The 14,238-nt window shown below is 35.1% G+C and overlaps 1 protein-coding gene across 2 annotated transcripts in view; it reads left to right on the forward strand.

The window, feature by feature from the left end:
• The window catches only part of CDK13 (cyclin dependent kinase 13), a 110,609-nt gene that overhangs the window by 69,121 nt on the left and 27,250 nt on the right, over positions 1–14,238 (forward strand). For both annotated transcript variants that reach the window (XM_030871177.3, XM_030871178.3), the window contains exons 6-9: positions 888–1,077; positions 2,438–2,494; positions 13,315–13,416; positions 13,510–13,587. In XM_030871177.3, the coding sequence (XP_030727037.1) occupies positions 888–1,077; positions 2,438–2,494; positions 13,315–13,416; positions 13,510–13,587 (427 nt within the window). The remainder of the gene's footprint in view (positions 1–887; positions 1,078–2,437; positions 2,495–13,314; positions 13,417–13,509; positions 13,588–14,238) is intronic.

The following is a 14,238-nucleotide window of genomic DNA, read 5'->3' on the forward strand; positions in this document are numbered from 1 at the left end:
AGGATCCCTGGACCAGGGATCAAACCTGGGCCCTGCCGTGAAAGCACCGTGTCCTAACCACTGGACCGTCCGGGAATTCCCTTTGCTCTGTTTTTAATCACGAACTGATCATGAACTTTCTTCAGATGCCTTTTTTTGGCATATTGATAACTTTTTTACTTTGAAAGATAGATGTATTGAATTTTATTAGCTTTTCCATTCTCGAATTGATAAATTAAACTACCTGATTGAGATATTTGTAGATACAGCTTTAGATTCAATTTGTGCAAGTTTCATTTAGGAATTTTGAATCTATCATATGTATGTTGTGTATGTGCTATGTGCTGTTTTAGGATTTAGTAGCAGGATTAATAAGCTGGTATTATAAAATAAAGTTGTAATTTGTATGCTTTCAAATGCTCTGGAGCTGTATAAAAGAATTAAATTATATGTTTATTGAAAACTTAATAGAAGTCATCTAAAGCCCGACTGGGCCCAGACTCTTTTTTTTTTTTTATCAAAAGTAATTCTTACAACATCTTTAAATTTTCTTTGACGAACTATACTGATTTTATTCAGCTTCTGCTGGGAGACAATTTGTTCAATATGTAAAACAGCTAAGAATTTATTTTACATCAATCATACCCAGAAACTATGCAGTGTGGAAATTAGCAGTGTTGATTTTATATCATAGCAGTTTTCTTTGGGAGAAGAAGACTGGCTAGATAGTTCCTTGGGATGGTATTGATATTAAATTCAGAGAGAAGGACATGAACATTATTAAATGACAGAAGTAGCAGTTCTTTTCAAGGATTAATTTTCTCCCCAGCATTTTATTTTTTAAAAATTCTGAGCCTATAGAAAAGTTGTAAGAACAAAATCTTTAATGTGTTAATTGTTGTTCTTAGGTGCATTTTATCTGGTGTTTGAATATATGGACCATGATCTGATGGGACTACTGGAATCAGGCTTGGTTCATTTTAATGAAAATCACATAAAGTCATTCATGAGACAGCTTATGGAAGGTCTGGATTATTGTCATAAGAAGAACTTTTTGCATCGAGATATTAAGTGTTCAAATATTCTTCTAAATAATAGGTATGATATGAGTTTGATATATATGTTTAAAATGAGTCTTATATAATGTGTACCTTGATTCTGTTAAAAAGATTTAAAATTTAGGTTTTTATTGCTCAGACTATTTTAACAAAATCAATATTACAGCTTGGGCTACGTCTGAAGTTGTGTTAAATATACTTTAGTTAATTAACTTCCAATAATAGTTTGTAATGTATGTAAAATAATACTTGGTTGACTTGTTGAAGTTTCATCCATCCCCTCAATCCAAGGAATTTAATAGGATTAATTGGATCAAACCTCTAAAGAACTTTACAGTCCCTTTGACCTTATATAAATAGGGGTTTTCGAGTCATAAAGACCTGAGTTTGAATCCACGTAATAGTTTGAATCAATATACTAGTATACATAAACCATATAGTAGTTTACGTGACCTTGGGCAAACTACTTAACCACTCCTTTTCTTTTGTTGTTGTTGGTCAATAACAGCTGTCATACCTCCATGGGGGGGTGGGGGGGAGGGAAGTAATAAAGATTATAGGCACTCCCCCCAACCAAAATACTTAGTTGACCCTCTCATTTGATATTCTTCCAAATAATGTGAATGGTTCTTCTAATAATTAATGATGTGATTTCAGTTTTAGGTTAAGAATAGGTTTTAGCATCTTTTTTAATTTGGAATTTTTTAAAAAAACAGTCAGTCATCACAGTTGTAAAGTGAACATTTTTTGACGTGTATATGCACGTACATACATACATACATATTCAAAGCTTATGTTAAATATTTCACTGACAGCATAACCTGAACTCTGATAATTCTCTTGTAATTGGTACTATTTGTTGGTTTAAGTGAGGCATGCCTGGTCCTGATTTTAGTTAGTAGAAAGTGTTCTATAGAGCACCATGTCACTCTAAGAACTGGAAAATTAAACATAAATTTAAAATGATGTGATTCATTTCTTGCGCATTATTGGCTGGAATTGAACAAATAATTTGTCTTATTACTAAGGTAGTATGAATTACCTCATTTTGTTTTATTTTCATTGAAGTGTACTTTTCTAAATAGGAACTGAATAGTACCGAGAAACTATTAGTACTATTATTACTATATATAATAATATACTATATATATATCATAATAATATAACAACAGTACTAGTGTAATAGTAGCTGAAATTATCCGAAGAAAAGTACTAATTTTTGCCTTATATTTTTGTGAGTTTATCTATTTGCCTTTTCCTGTAGAACCTTGGGTACTGCAGTATAATCGAAGTTTCAGTTATATCAGTGAATTTTTGGTTAGTTCTAGGAATAGAACATGAATGTGTAAGATCAATTCAGAGTAGACTAATATTTTTTCATTTTATCTTACTTCCACCAGAGGGCAGATAAAACTTGCAGATTTTGGACTTGCTCGGTTGTATAGCTCAGAAGAAAGGTAAGAATATTTTCAATTGAATATTATAGACATTAGTGACCAGTTTTAGAAGTTATATTAAGAATACCATATTGATAGTTTATTTTTTAACAAAAAGGAAATTTTCTTTTCATGCTTAGATACATGAAATAATGAAGTTTTATACCATGACCATGTTGGGTTGACTATTTGAATTACAAAATTTTATACATTAAATCAATGTAAAAATAATAGATTTTTTCATACCTAGAGGTTAATATAATTTCTTTTCAAATGTGCCATTTTAAGTGTTTCTTAAATGAACTTAGGAATTTTTAAATAAAATTCATGCTTAAATTTCTAATGCATGTCCAGACGTTAAGATGTTTGTAATTTTGGGGTTTAATGAAAAACCTTAGTAAATGCTTTTTATGTTACATGTTTAAACTTGTATATTTTGTTTTAATTATTATTTTGGACTTACTTAAAACTTTTTTTTTAACTATAGTTATATCTATATATAGATGTGCGTTTGTTTTAAACTCCCTAGAACCTTTTATTTAAACAAACTATTGTGAGGAAGTTCAGTGTATAACTTCTTTGCGTGGAGCTTCTGTGGCTAAAGTTAGGGATTCCAAGTATCCCACTTGGCTCATTTTGTGCCTGATGGTAGTGAAATTGATTTGTCTTATTAGGATTATTCTTAGAAGAATAATATGGAATTTCAAAATATTTTTGTGAAGTAGGGAATTTTATATAAACTATGAAATTAACTGGGTTTAATATCTCCAGTTTATTAGCCCATTCCTTTCTTGTCAGACAGCATTATTTCTTTAATATATATACATATATGTATAAATTCCTTATGACAGTTCTGTAATTTATTTAGTGTAATCATAATTGGATATAATAAAATATCAGTTAATTGGAATTCTTAGCAATAGTTATTTATGTTCACTGAATCTTTGCCAGTTTCTGGTTAGTTGAAAAAAAAATCCCCGTTTTGAATTTTTTTTAAGAGTGAAAAATTTGTTTTTTAATCTTGCAGCTCCTGTGACATAATTCTGAAAATTATTTTTAGTGTTTAGAGGTTTTTAAATGGTATGTTTTGGATACATTAGAGTTCTGTTAAACTCAGACTGTGGTATGGACAGCTTGTTATGGACAGGGCTCCAGTCCCCTATACCTACTTTAGCCAGAGCTTTTCGGCCTTTATTTAACTTACTACACTTTTAATTAATATTTTATTTTAAGAAAAGGTGTATGTTTTTGCTTGTTTGTTTGTTAGAAGTTGTTCTAGAGCTTAACAGCTCTAACCCTCATTTTGCGTTTGAGAAAATGGAGACCTAGAAAGGGTTGAGTGACTTGAAAGATCCAAAAATATTTGTTAGTATCATCAAGAGTGTATAGCTCAAATTTTCCAACTCCCAATTATTTATTCTTTCCATTGTGTATAATAGTGCCTTTCGATAGAATTTGAAGGAAAAAAATAAATTGGTCCTTAAGTATACTTAACCCAAAACTTCACTTGAAGTATACTTCTTGAATGACTAAATTTCAATGACTATTCTTTAGGGGGAAATTCTTCTTAATTAAGGATTCTACCTGCTTAGCTGGTTAACTGAGATTTCACTGTAGTTTGGTTTTCCTTTCTTAATAGAAGTATATGTCTGTCATACTTTGACTATAAATCCCTTTCTTCTTGTTTTCGTGTAGGTTTCAGTGGAGATGGAGAACAGCTAAATTACCATTTTCCATCTCATAGATTCTTTTTATGCAGATATTTGTTCACATTGGAATAGATATGTTCCAGAAGAACTGACTATAGAGCCAAATTTTATACGTAATTTTCCCATTGATTTTTTTTTTCTCTTTTAAAATGGAATGTTGGGTTTCAATGAAGTGTCAGGGGTGTGGCGTGTTCACTGAACCTTGGTCCCCATTGCCTTGCTGAATTGATATAAGAATTTTGAACTTAAGGAAGTAGGAAATTTAAAATCCCATAACTTTGCATCTTCAGGTAATGTATACTGAAATTTTCTGCTTAATCAAATTTGTAAGTTAAAAACTTGGTATATCATTTTATTTTATAAGCAAATATCCTTTCCTTCAGGGTTATGTACGTCTTTAAAACTACTCTTTTTCAGATTCAAATAATTCCAGTTTCTTTAAAATCAGTTAGAGAAGTAGGCTTAATTTAATGGAATGACTTTAAAATACACATACTATTCTAGTAAATTTTAATAACATACTGAAATTCACTGCCTTTAGCATATTCACTGTATTATCCCAAGTTTTCTAGATATTTCTTGAAATAAACATACACCAAAAGATTTCCATCCATATTTCTTTGTTATCATAAGCAGAAAGAAACCGTAATACCCCCATCCAAATATTTTTTGAAGTATTTTCTAAGTAATTAGCTATTACAGGTAGAATGAAGTGTTCAAGAAATTGTTGTAGGGTTTCTTGTTTTTTTCAAAACAGAGCAGATTTCAGCTTATCACTGTAGTAGCATCAATTACATCTCTCTCACTTATTTGATTTGGTATATCTTTTTTTTTTAATCAATTAATTTTATTTTTGGCTATGTTGGGTCTTTGTTGCTGCGCCCGGGCTTTCTCTAGTTGTGGTGAGCAGGGGCTGCTCTTGACTGCGGTGCGTGGGCTTCTCATTGTGGTGGCTTCTCTCGTTGCGGAGCACGGGCTCTAGGTGCACGAGCTTCAGTAGTTGTGGCACGTGGGCTCAGTAGTTGTGAAGCGCGGGCTCTAGAACGCAGGCTCAGTAGCTGTGGTGGACAGGCTTAGTTGCTCCACGGCATGTGGGATCTTCCCAGGCCAGGGATCGAACCCGTGTCCCCCGCATTGGCAGGTGGATTCTTCACCACCGCACCACCAGGGAAGTCCCGGTATATCTTTTTTGAATATGAGGAAAACTTGATGGAACTACAGCTAGTATGTAGGAATTGAGTATGGGGTTGTGGGTGACCAGTATGGATCTCCTCTGTCATGTGTGCTACAGTAGAGGACAGAAACACTGGGCTAAAATTAGGGGGGAAAATGATTCCTTTAAACTTGAAGAATCATTTTCTTGTTTTGAACATCAGTATTCATGCTTTGCTCTATTTGGCCTTGGGAAATATAGAACTTGAGAACAGAGGTATTTGCCTCATTTCTTCATATCTGTTCAGTTTTTTAGTAGCTGTTTTAAGTCCACCTTTCCCCAAGACTTTTAGCCACAATGATAAATCCTCTTCTGAGTTTTTATTTTACCAAGTCTTAGCTACAATGCTTTTCCAAGTAATGGAGTATCTTTTTCACTTTATGTGACCATCTCATATGAAAAAGTATGCACTTTACATGTAAGTTGAAATTAATTTCACTTTCTACAGAAGAAACTATAACTTAACACGTTTACTTTTTTAATGGAAGGAACTCAAAATCCTAAGGCCTAAATCAGGAAACTTTGGCTCTAGTCTTGGCATTTCCATTTTACCAGTTGTGAAATATTGGACAAGTCACTTAATATCTCTGTATGTCATTATTCTCAACTTTAAGATGAAGGATTTCAAATCTCTAAGATATTTATAGTGTATTGGAAAACATTTCTTTTGTGGTTCTGAAAGTTAGTGAACAAAATAGCTTTTTAAACATTTTTGAAGGCAATATCGCCATCTAGTGCCTTTTCATAAAATTGCCATTAAAACCAAAACTAAATTTTCCCAAACCTATGTAGGGTGTGAATGGAAGAATTACCTCTTGCTGCTTGTCCAGGGAGTAGATGAAATTATATTCAGAATTAAAATTGCCTCCTTGGTGCTGGTCTTTTTACTTTTGTTCTTGTCTTTTCACTACAGCTAGAATTGTAGTTATTTTAAAGACAGGGATCATTATCTTGAACTTTTGTGTTTTATATGCCTTAAAGCATAAAACACATTCATAGTGACAGCTTGATTAATTCTGATCCTTCAAATGTTATATTAATTATATTAATATTAATTGTTGGCCCTTCAAATATTATATTTTATTTTTTCCAAATGAAGTATGCTCATTTAGTCTTCCAGCAAGTTGTGTGATATTTCCATTTCTGAATCTCCCTTAAAGCTCCTTATGTATCTAATAAAGTCTATAAATGCGAAATATTTTGATAGCATCAAATATTTAAAATTACCTGAGATTTCATGAAAGTTTTATGATGACTTTACACTTTAATATCTTGTTAACCACATTAAAGTAGGAGGTTTGAAAAATAAAAGAAGTATTGCTGGTGGTGGTGCCACTTCCCTAGTAGACAAAGAAATAGTGTCTGCTTTATTTTCAAAAATTGTTAATGAGACTTATTTACAGATGAAGATATTCAGTAGAAGTTGAAATTCAGAATATTTAATGTCGAGACCATTATTTCTGGATTTTTACAAAGGTAGTTTCTAGCCATCCAAGAGGAACAGCTTGTTGGAGTTACTGTTTTCTTTTTCTAATTTAATGTCAGAGGGATTTTATGTGTGTGTGTTTTGCTAGGTTATGGAATTATTGCTTGGGATTTAATTTTAATTGTGGGAATAAATTGGAGTGGTTCTTTTTCTATTTTTAGGGTTTTCTTTTTAAAGTATTAATTTATTCTGTAACACCTAAGAACCTCACTATATGTTTTTCCATCCTGTTTCTTTTTTAGTAGGGATGCATGTTTTTTTGTGAAAAGACTGGGTAGGTATCTCAATAATGTAGTTTTTTTTTTTTAGTCCGTGAAAGAAAAAAAACTTCGCATGTGTGATATCACATCAGTTTGTGTTTTCTCTTTGTGATGTAAACAAGACCGTCTTTAGGATGTTGACAGTGGGTAGCCAAACCTAGTAGCCCAAGTCCTAAATGTTCAATTTTGAGGATTCTGGATTTTATTTATTTGTGTAACTTTGGATGATCGATTTTCATTATTACATCAGTACTTTAGTTTTCTTGGGATTTAAATGTCCTAGTTTCAAAACAATTTCAGGGCTTCTCTGGTGGCGCAGCGGTTGAGAATCTGCCTGCTAATGCAGGGGACACGGGTTTGAGCCCTGGTCTGGGAGGATCCCACATGCTGCGGAGCAACTAGGCCCGTGAGCCACAACTACTGAGCCTGCGTGTCTGGAGCCTGTGCTCCGCAACAAGAGAGGCCGCGATAGTGAGAGGCCCACGCACCGCGATGAAGAGTGGCCCCCGCTTGCCACAACTAGAGGAAGCCCTTGCACAGAAACGAAGACCCAACACAGCAAAAATAAATAAATTAATTAATAAACTCCTACCCCCAACATCTTCTAAAAAAAAAAAAAACAAACAGTTTCAGTGTCTTATACTTCTGTCTTTACATTGGTAAACACAACAACCGAATCATACCATGGAATATTTTCTTCATAATACTATACATGAATATTGAATTGGGTGGTTTGAGATTGGCTTTATTCTCTGCTAACTCCACCCACCTTGGAATTTTCTTTTATGATTAAAGTCCTTCTGTCTGCATACTTTCTCAGTGTTGGCTTTCTCCTCATTAAGCACTAAGGTAAAAAGTGAGGTATGGCACCTATTTTGTAAAATTTTTGAGTAAATTATCATGAGCTTTTCCTTGACTTTAATAAAACAATCATTTTCATTGTCTTTTGTCAGTGTTAACTTTGAAAAGTACATTAAAAAGCTTATTTAGGGCTTCCCTGGTGGCGCACTGGTTGAGAGTCCGCCTGCCGATGCGGGGGACACGGGTTCGTGCCCCGATCCGGGAGGATCCCACGTGCCGCGCAGCGGCTGGGCCCGTGAGCCATGGCCGCTGAGCCTGCGCGTCCGGAGCCTGTGCTCCGCAACGGGAGAGGCCGCAACAGTGAGAGGCCCGCGTACCGCAAAAAAAAAAAAAAGCTTATTTAAAATGTTCATTTAAAACATTTAAAACATAATTACAGCACCACTATCTTCTTGAAAGTTTTTTTGCCAGCTCTGTTCTCTCCCTGGCTCTATGTCCTAGCTCTGGAAAATGAGCATTTGCTAAGCCTTCTCAGGGAACTGATAGTTCAGTGTAGGCAGAGCAAGAACCAAGTAATAAGTTTGTAAGTCTTGTGTGGATATTCTCCCAGAGGCAGCAGTGTGTATTGAAGGTGTAAACATTGGCATTTTATTTTATACTATCACTTTGACTGCACTTTGGAAAGTAGATTGACCTTGTAAGTCTGCAAGCAAGGGCAGTCAATTAGACAGGGGTTGCAATAAACCTAGGTAGGATATGGGGGACTTACTTCCCTGGCAGTCCAGCGGTTAAGACTTCGCCTTCAATTGCAGGGGGTGCGGGTTTGATCCTTGGTCGGGGAGCTAAGATCCCACATGCCTTGTGGCCAAAAAACCAAAACATAAAAGAGAAGCAAATTCAATAAAGACTTTAAAAATGGTCCACATCAAAAAAAAAAAGTAGTGATTATTAAAAAAAACAAAACAAAACCTAGGTAGGATAATTATGGCTTTAACTAGGCAATGGGCATAGGTGTTGGAAAGTTGGAGATGAATTATATCATAAGATATAGAATAGTTAGAACTTGATGGTTGACTGTTGTGTTGGTAGACACATCCTGCCTTTACCCCTACAGTAAGATTGCTGCTTAAGGAATTGCATAAATGGTTTATTAATTAGGAGAAGCTAAACTTACAACAAGGAGAACCTCAAAATTCAGTGGCTTAAAGAATAAGAAGTTTATATTTCTCACTCAGTAATCTGGAGCAGTTGTTACTTTACCTTGCTGCACAAATGAGAATATTTCACCATATTGTTTGATCAAATGGTGACTCTGCTTCATACAGTCATTTAAGGATCCAGATTGGAAGATTTGCTGCCTTTCTTCACATGCTTTCCAAGTCTATCACCATGTCTGTCAGCTAGAAGCTAGAAAAGAGGTGGGAGGGGTGTTATGAGCCAGGCCAAGAAATGGCACCTGTGTTCACGTTCCATTGGCGAGAACTTGGTCATGTGGCCACACCTAACTGCAGTGAGGGTGGGAAATGTAGTGTAGGTGGGCAGCTCCCGTTGAAGAAAGGAAGAACAGATTTTAGAAGACAGCTTAGCAGTCTCTGCCATAAACTGTGATGCCGTTTGCTGAGACAGGAAACGGGAAGCAGGTTTACGGCAGAAGATAATAAATTTCCTTTTGGATATGTTAAAATACAGGTACTTCTAAGACTTCTAAATTTGCATGTGTAATAAGAATGTGCAAGTGATCCTAAGGTAACGTCAACTGGAAAAAAATTACTTACGTTTTTCTTTAGCAATGTTATGGTACAGAAATTTAAGCTATTTTTCTGAAAAAAATCAAAAGGAGGAAAGTAGGGTAAAATTAGAAGGGAATGGGGAAAGGGCATGAGGAAAAAGACTGTGTTTATTGTTATGTAGTTATGGCATAAATCAGTTGATTAAAAATATTGCCAAGTACTTACTGTATGCCAGACACTGACCTAGGTATAATACCTGTTGGCTGCGTAGTAGAGATAAGAAAGACAGATCAATCCCTGGTCTCATTACATAGTCATGAAAGAAGGTAGACAACGAGAACCTGTTGGATAGAGGAAAGAATTTAAAGTACCAAGTGCTACAAAGCAAATAAAATAGTGTCTGTAGGGACACTATGAGCTTGGGGGTGGCTGCTTGGCTAATTTTGGCTAAGGCAGGTAGGATAGAACTCTTTTTTTTTTTTTTGCAGTACGCGGGCCTCTCACTGTTGTTGGTCTCTCCCGTTGTGGAGCACAGGCTCCGGACGCGCAGGCTCAGCGGCCATGGCTCACGGGCCCAGCCGCTCTGCGGCATGTGGGATCTTCCCAGACCGGGGCACGAACCCACGTCCCCTGCATCGGCAGGCGGACTCTCAACCACTGCGCCACCAGGGAAGCCCAGGATAGAATTCTTTGAGAAGTAAAATTGAGCTAAGACCTGAGTGATGAGAAGAGGATAACTTAATGAAGACCTAGGCAGATAACATTCCAAGTAGAAGGAACTCAGCAACTGCAAGGCCTGGAAACAGACTTGGAAAGTTTAAGGGGGCCAAGATGTTGCCCAGTGTAAAAATAGGAAGTGAGATACTCCAGTGTATAGTCTTATCACCTGAGGTAAAGTATAAATTTTATTTAGTTGCAGTGGGAGATCACTGGACAGTTTAAGCAACTAACTGATATGACTTGGTTTTATGCTTAAAAAACTTAAAAGTGGGGGAGGAAATCTAGAGATCAAGGCCAGGAAACTAGTTAAGAGACTGTTGCAGTAGTACCAGAAAAAAGATAATAGTGGCTCCGACTAAAAGTTGGTAGTGGCTCAGATTTCCTTGAAATCGTGGGAAATGGTTGCATTTAGGACCTATTTGGATGTAGAGTTGACAGAAGTTGTTGATAGATTAGATGTGAGATTTGAAGGAAAAAGGAAACAAGGATGACTCCTGGGTTTTTGACCTTAGAAGTTGGGTTGGTGTTAAAAATAGGTCCCAAATTTCTTTTGTAGTTTTGGTAGGTGTTTACCTAGTGGATTCTGAAGGAGACATGGCATTTGGGCATACGATGAATTTAGCTAGTTGAACTCTTTCCATGTTTTTCTCAAGAATATGTTATGCTCTAAAAGAAATAAGTGTAGACTTTATGTATTGTTGGAAAAGTGAAGCATTTTAAAGCTAATTTAGGTACTTCCTATTATATGATTTTTTTTTTCATTTCTTAGAATGGTCTTTAACAGAGTTATCAACTGTGGTTTGTGAATTTTAATTTGGATTTATCCAGAATCTCCAAATACTTCAAGGGCCTAAAATCTTGCTCCGATCATCTGTTTGCCTTTTACCTATTCAGACCAGACAGGAGGCTGAGCTGCCTGCCAGCCTAGGGATATACCCTTAAGGCAGTGCTCGCTTTGTTAGGAATACAGCACTGCTTGTGGTGTGTAGGGTAGGGAAGACCGTAACCATGTCACACCTCCCCTGAAGGGCAAAGTGTTGGAATCTATTACTGAGCAGATAATCTTTGATCTTTATTCTGTTGATATTTCATTGATTGTAAAGAGAAATGTTGGGATGGTACTTTGTTTTACAAAAAATATATATCAGTTTGAATATTTATTTACTTCATAAATGAAAGAGTTTCCACAATTTAGAGATTATGTTAGTGTTTTAAAATTGAGCTGTCTATGTCAAATTTTACTGTTGAATGTTTCAAGTCTTTACGTAGTTCTTACTTTTCTTCTGACAGAAACTGAGCATTTGGATATATTTGGAAAAGCTATTAATTGGTATACATTAAGTACTTTTGCTGTACACCTAGAAGTATAGTTCATCTAGTTCTGTGTTTAATCATTTTTGAAAATGTACTAAATATTTTCACTTCTGAATTTGATGAGAGTTAATGAAAACGTGAACTAATCTAATTTTAACTGCTAAAGATGACTGTGTTCTAAATGTTGCCTAGAAATTGATATATAATACGGTTAAAAACCAAAATTCAACTGAGTAAATTCGAAGATCTAATTGGTTTTATTAAACACTTCCTGAATCAGGCCACATCCCATCTAGTAAGTAGAAGGGATCTCTGAGGAGCTATACAAAATGGAAGGTTTTTAAAGGCAGAAGGGGGCAGGGACAAGAAAGTTATACTAGCAGAAAGCAGATTGGCAAGGTCACTTTCCTTTAAGGGATGGGAGGGGTCTGTGTGGCAGGTGACCTCGCTAGTGCTGACCAGGAAATTCCAGACCAATTGGTTAAGATGCCTTTCCTGGGAGGGGCTGAATCTACAGTTAGGTTAGGTAGTAAGTCTTGGTTTGCTGGTGTGGGAGTTAACACAAGTAACTCCATTTTGGATCTGTTGTTTCTTTTTAACACACATATAAAATAATCTTTTATTTAAATATAAAATTTACTAACCTTAATTTGTGTAATTTCTCCACATAATACAGCAGACTTTTATTTTTTAAAAATATATTTAAAAATATTTCTAAACATAAAAAGATAAAAAATTAACTATTTACTGACAGATTTACATTAATTTAAACATTTTTCTTGAGACTGTAGATACCTAGTTGTACCTTAGTAGCAAGACCATACGTTTCACATGCTCATAGACCTTTGAAATGTTTTAGAAAACTACTTATCATAATTTTCTCCGACTTTGTTCCCCCACCCAGCTAATTCATGTATGTCACCTAAAGTTGCAGGGCCATATACAGTAAAAGGTCTGCCCTATGCCCAACATTGTTCTGGGCTTAGTGTGTGGGTATAAGAACACTTATACAGCTTACTAGATAATATCTTCTATGACAAAGTGGTAGTAGTATATGTATATATATGTCCTCATTGTTAGAAGGTGACAAAGGAATCATCTGATAAAGTATCTTACCTATCACTAGTGGTTCCTGGCAGAGTAGACCCAAACTACTACAGTCTACATTTCTATACTTCCTATTCACATACCAAAGTGGGTTAAAATCAATGAAATATTGCCAAGGAAAGATATGCCCAGTTGAAAACTTTTGTTAGGTGGTGGTTACAGTTTGAACTGTATCTTGCCATACATTAGTGATTTGCCAGATTTGGTCAAAATCATCAATGCCAACAGTTGATATAAAGATCTTTCTTTGACCGTATTACAGTTAAAACAAGCCAACAACTTTTAATTTTTATATATTAAGGGAATTTTTCAGGTAATCACATTGCTTTCAGATGTATTTTATGATCATGTATTAGATGACATAGCATGTCTGTAGGCAGATGAAAGTAGTTTTAGTTAGGATTGTAGGATTGCTTTGATTAGCCAAAATAATATTTCTTAAAAGAATTTCTCTTATTCTAACACATGCTAACTCTAAAGAGTGCTTTCTGTGTTTTTTAGTCGTCCATATACTAACAAGGTCATCACTTTATGGTACCGTCCACCTGAACTGCTGTTGGGAGAAGAAAGATACACACCAGCTATTGATGTATGGAGCTGTGGGTAAGATAGGCTTATTGACTGGTTAATTTACTTGAAACTTGGTAGTGAAGTAAAATCATACCATTTGGTAATGGTGGATATTTTTCCCATTAGATGTATCCTTGGTGAACTCTTCACTAAAAAACCTATATTTCAAGCAAATCAGGAGCTTGCACAACTAGAATTAATAAGGTAAGCTTGTGATTTTAATATTTGTAATATCTGTAGGAAATTAAAATTTTTTCACGCTTGTGTTTCTAGGAGAACATCATGTTTCTGTTGAAGGCTGATGATTGCTGAATGGAGGAGAAACTAGAACGCAGGCACTTTGATAATTGTTCTAGTAAAACTAAGGATCTTGAAGTCCCTAGATATTTTGTGATTAGATTAATGTGTTTGAGTTCCTAAAGATAAGACTGGGAAGGAGGAGTAAATATGAGGGGGGAGAGAATGAATGGTAGATTCTGTTTTTTCCGGAGTGTGGCAGTATGGAAGAATTAATGTTTGGGGATTTTTTAAAGAAATACTCTTTTACATATGTATATGCACATGTGTTTATATGTATATGTGTATGCAGACACACCAAAATACATCCATGTACTCACTAGCATAGGTCTTCATTATTTGGAGCCTATTATAGGGCCTAGGTCATAGGACTTACGTGTTAATCATCTTTCTCTTTATCTAATATTTTAAATAAGTTTCTTTTTTATAAAAGAGCTTTGGTTTTCATATATAATAATATTAAATTGCAACTTGTAAGATTTGCATGAGTGTTTCAAAATATGGATGAGAATTTTTAGGGAAGATACTGGTATAAGGCACATACATACCGATGTACTG

The sequence above is a fragment of the Globicephala melas genome, chromosome 9 (assembly GCF_963455315.2).
Source record: "Globicephala melas chromosome 9, mGloMel1.2, whole genome shotgun sequence".
Lineage (NCBI taxonomy): Eukaryota > Metazoa > Chordata > Mammalia > Artiodactyla > Delphinidae > Globicephala > Globicephala melas.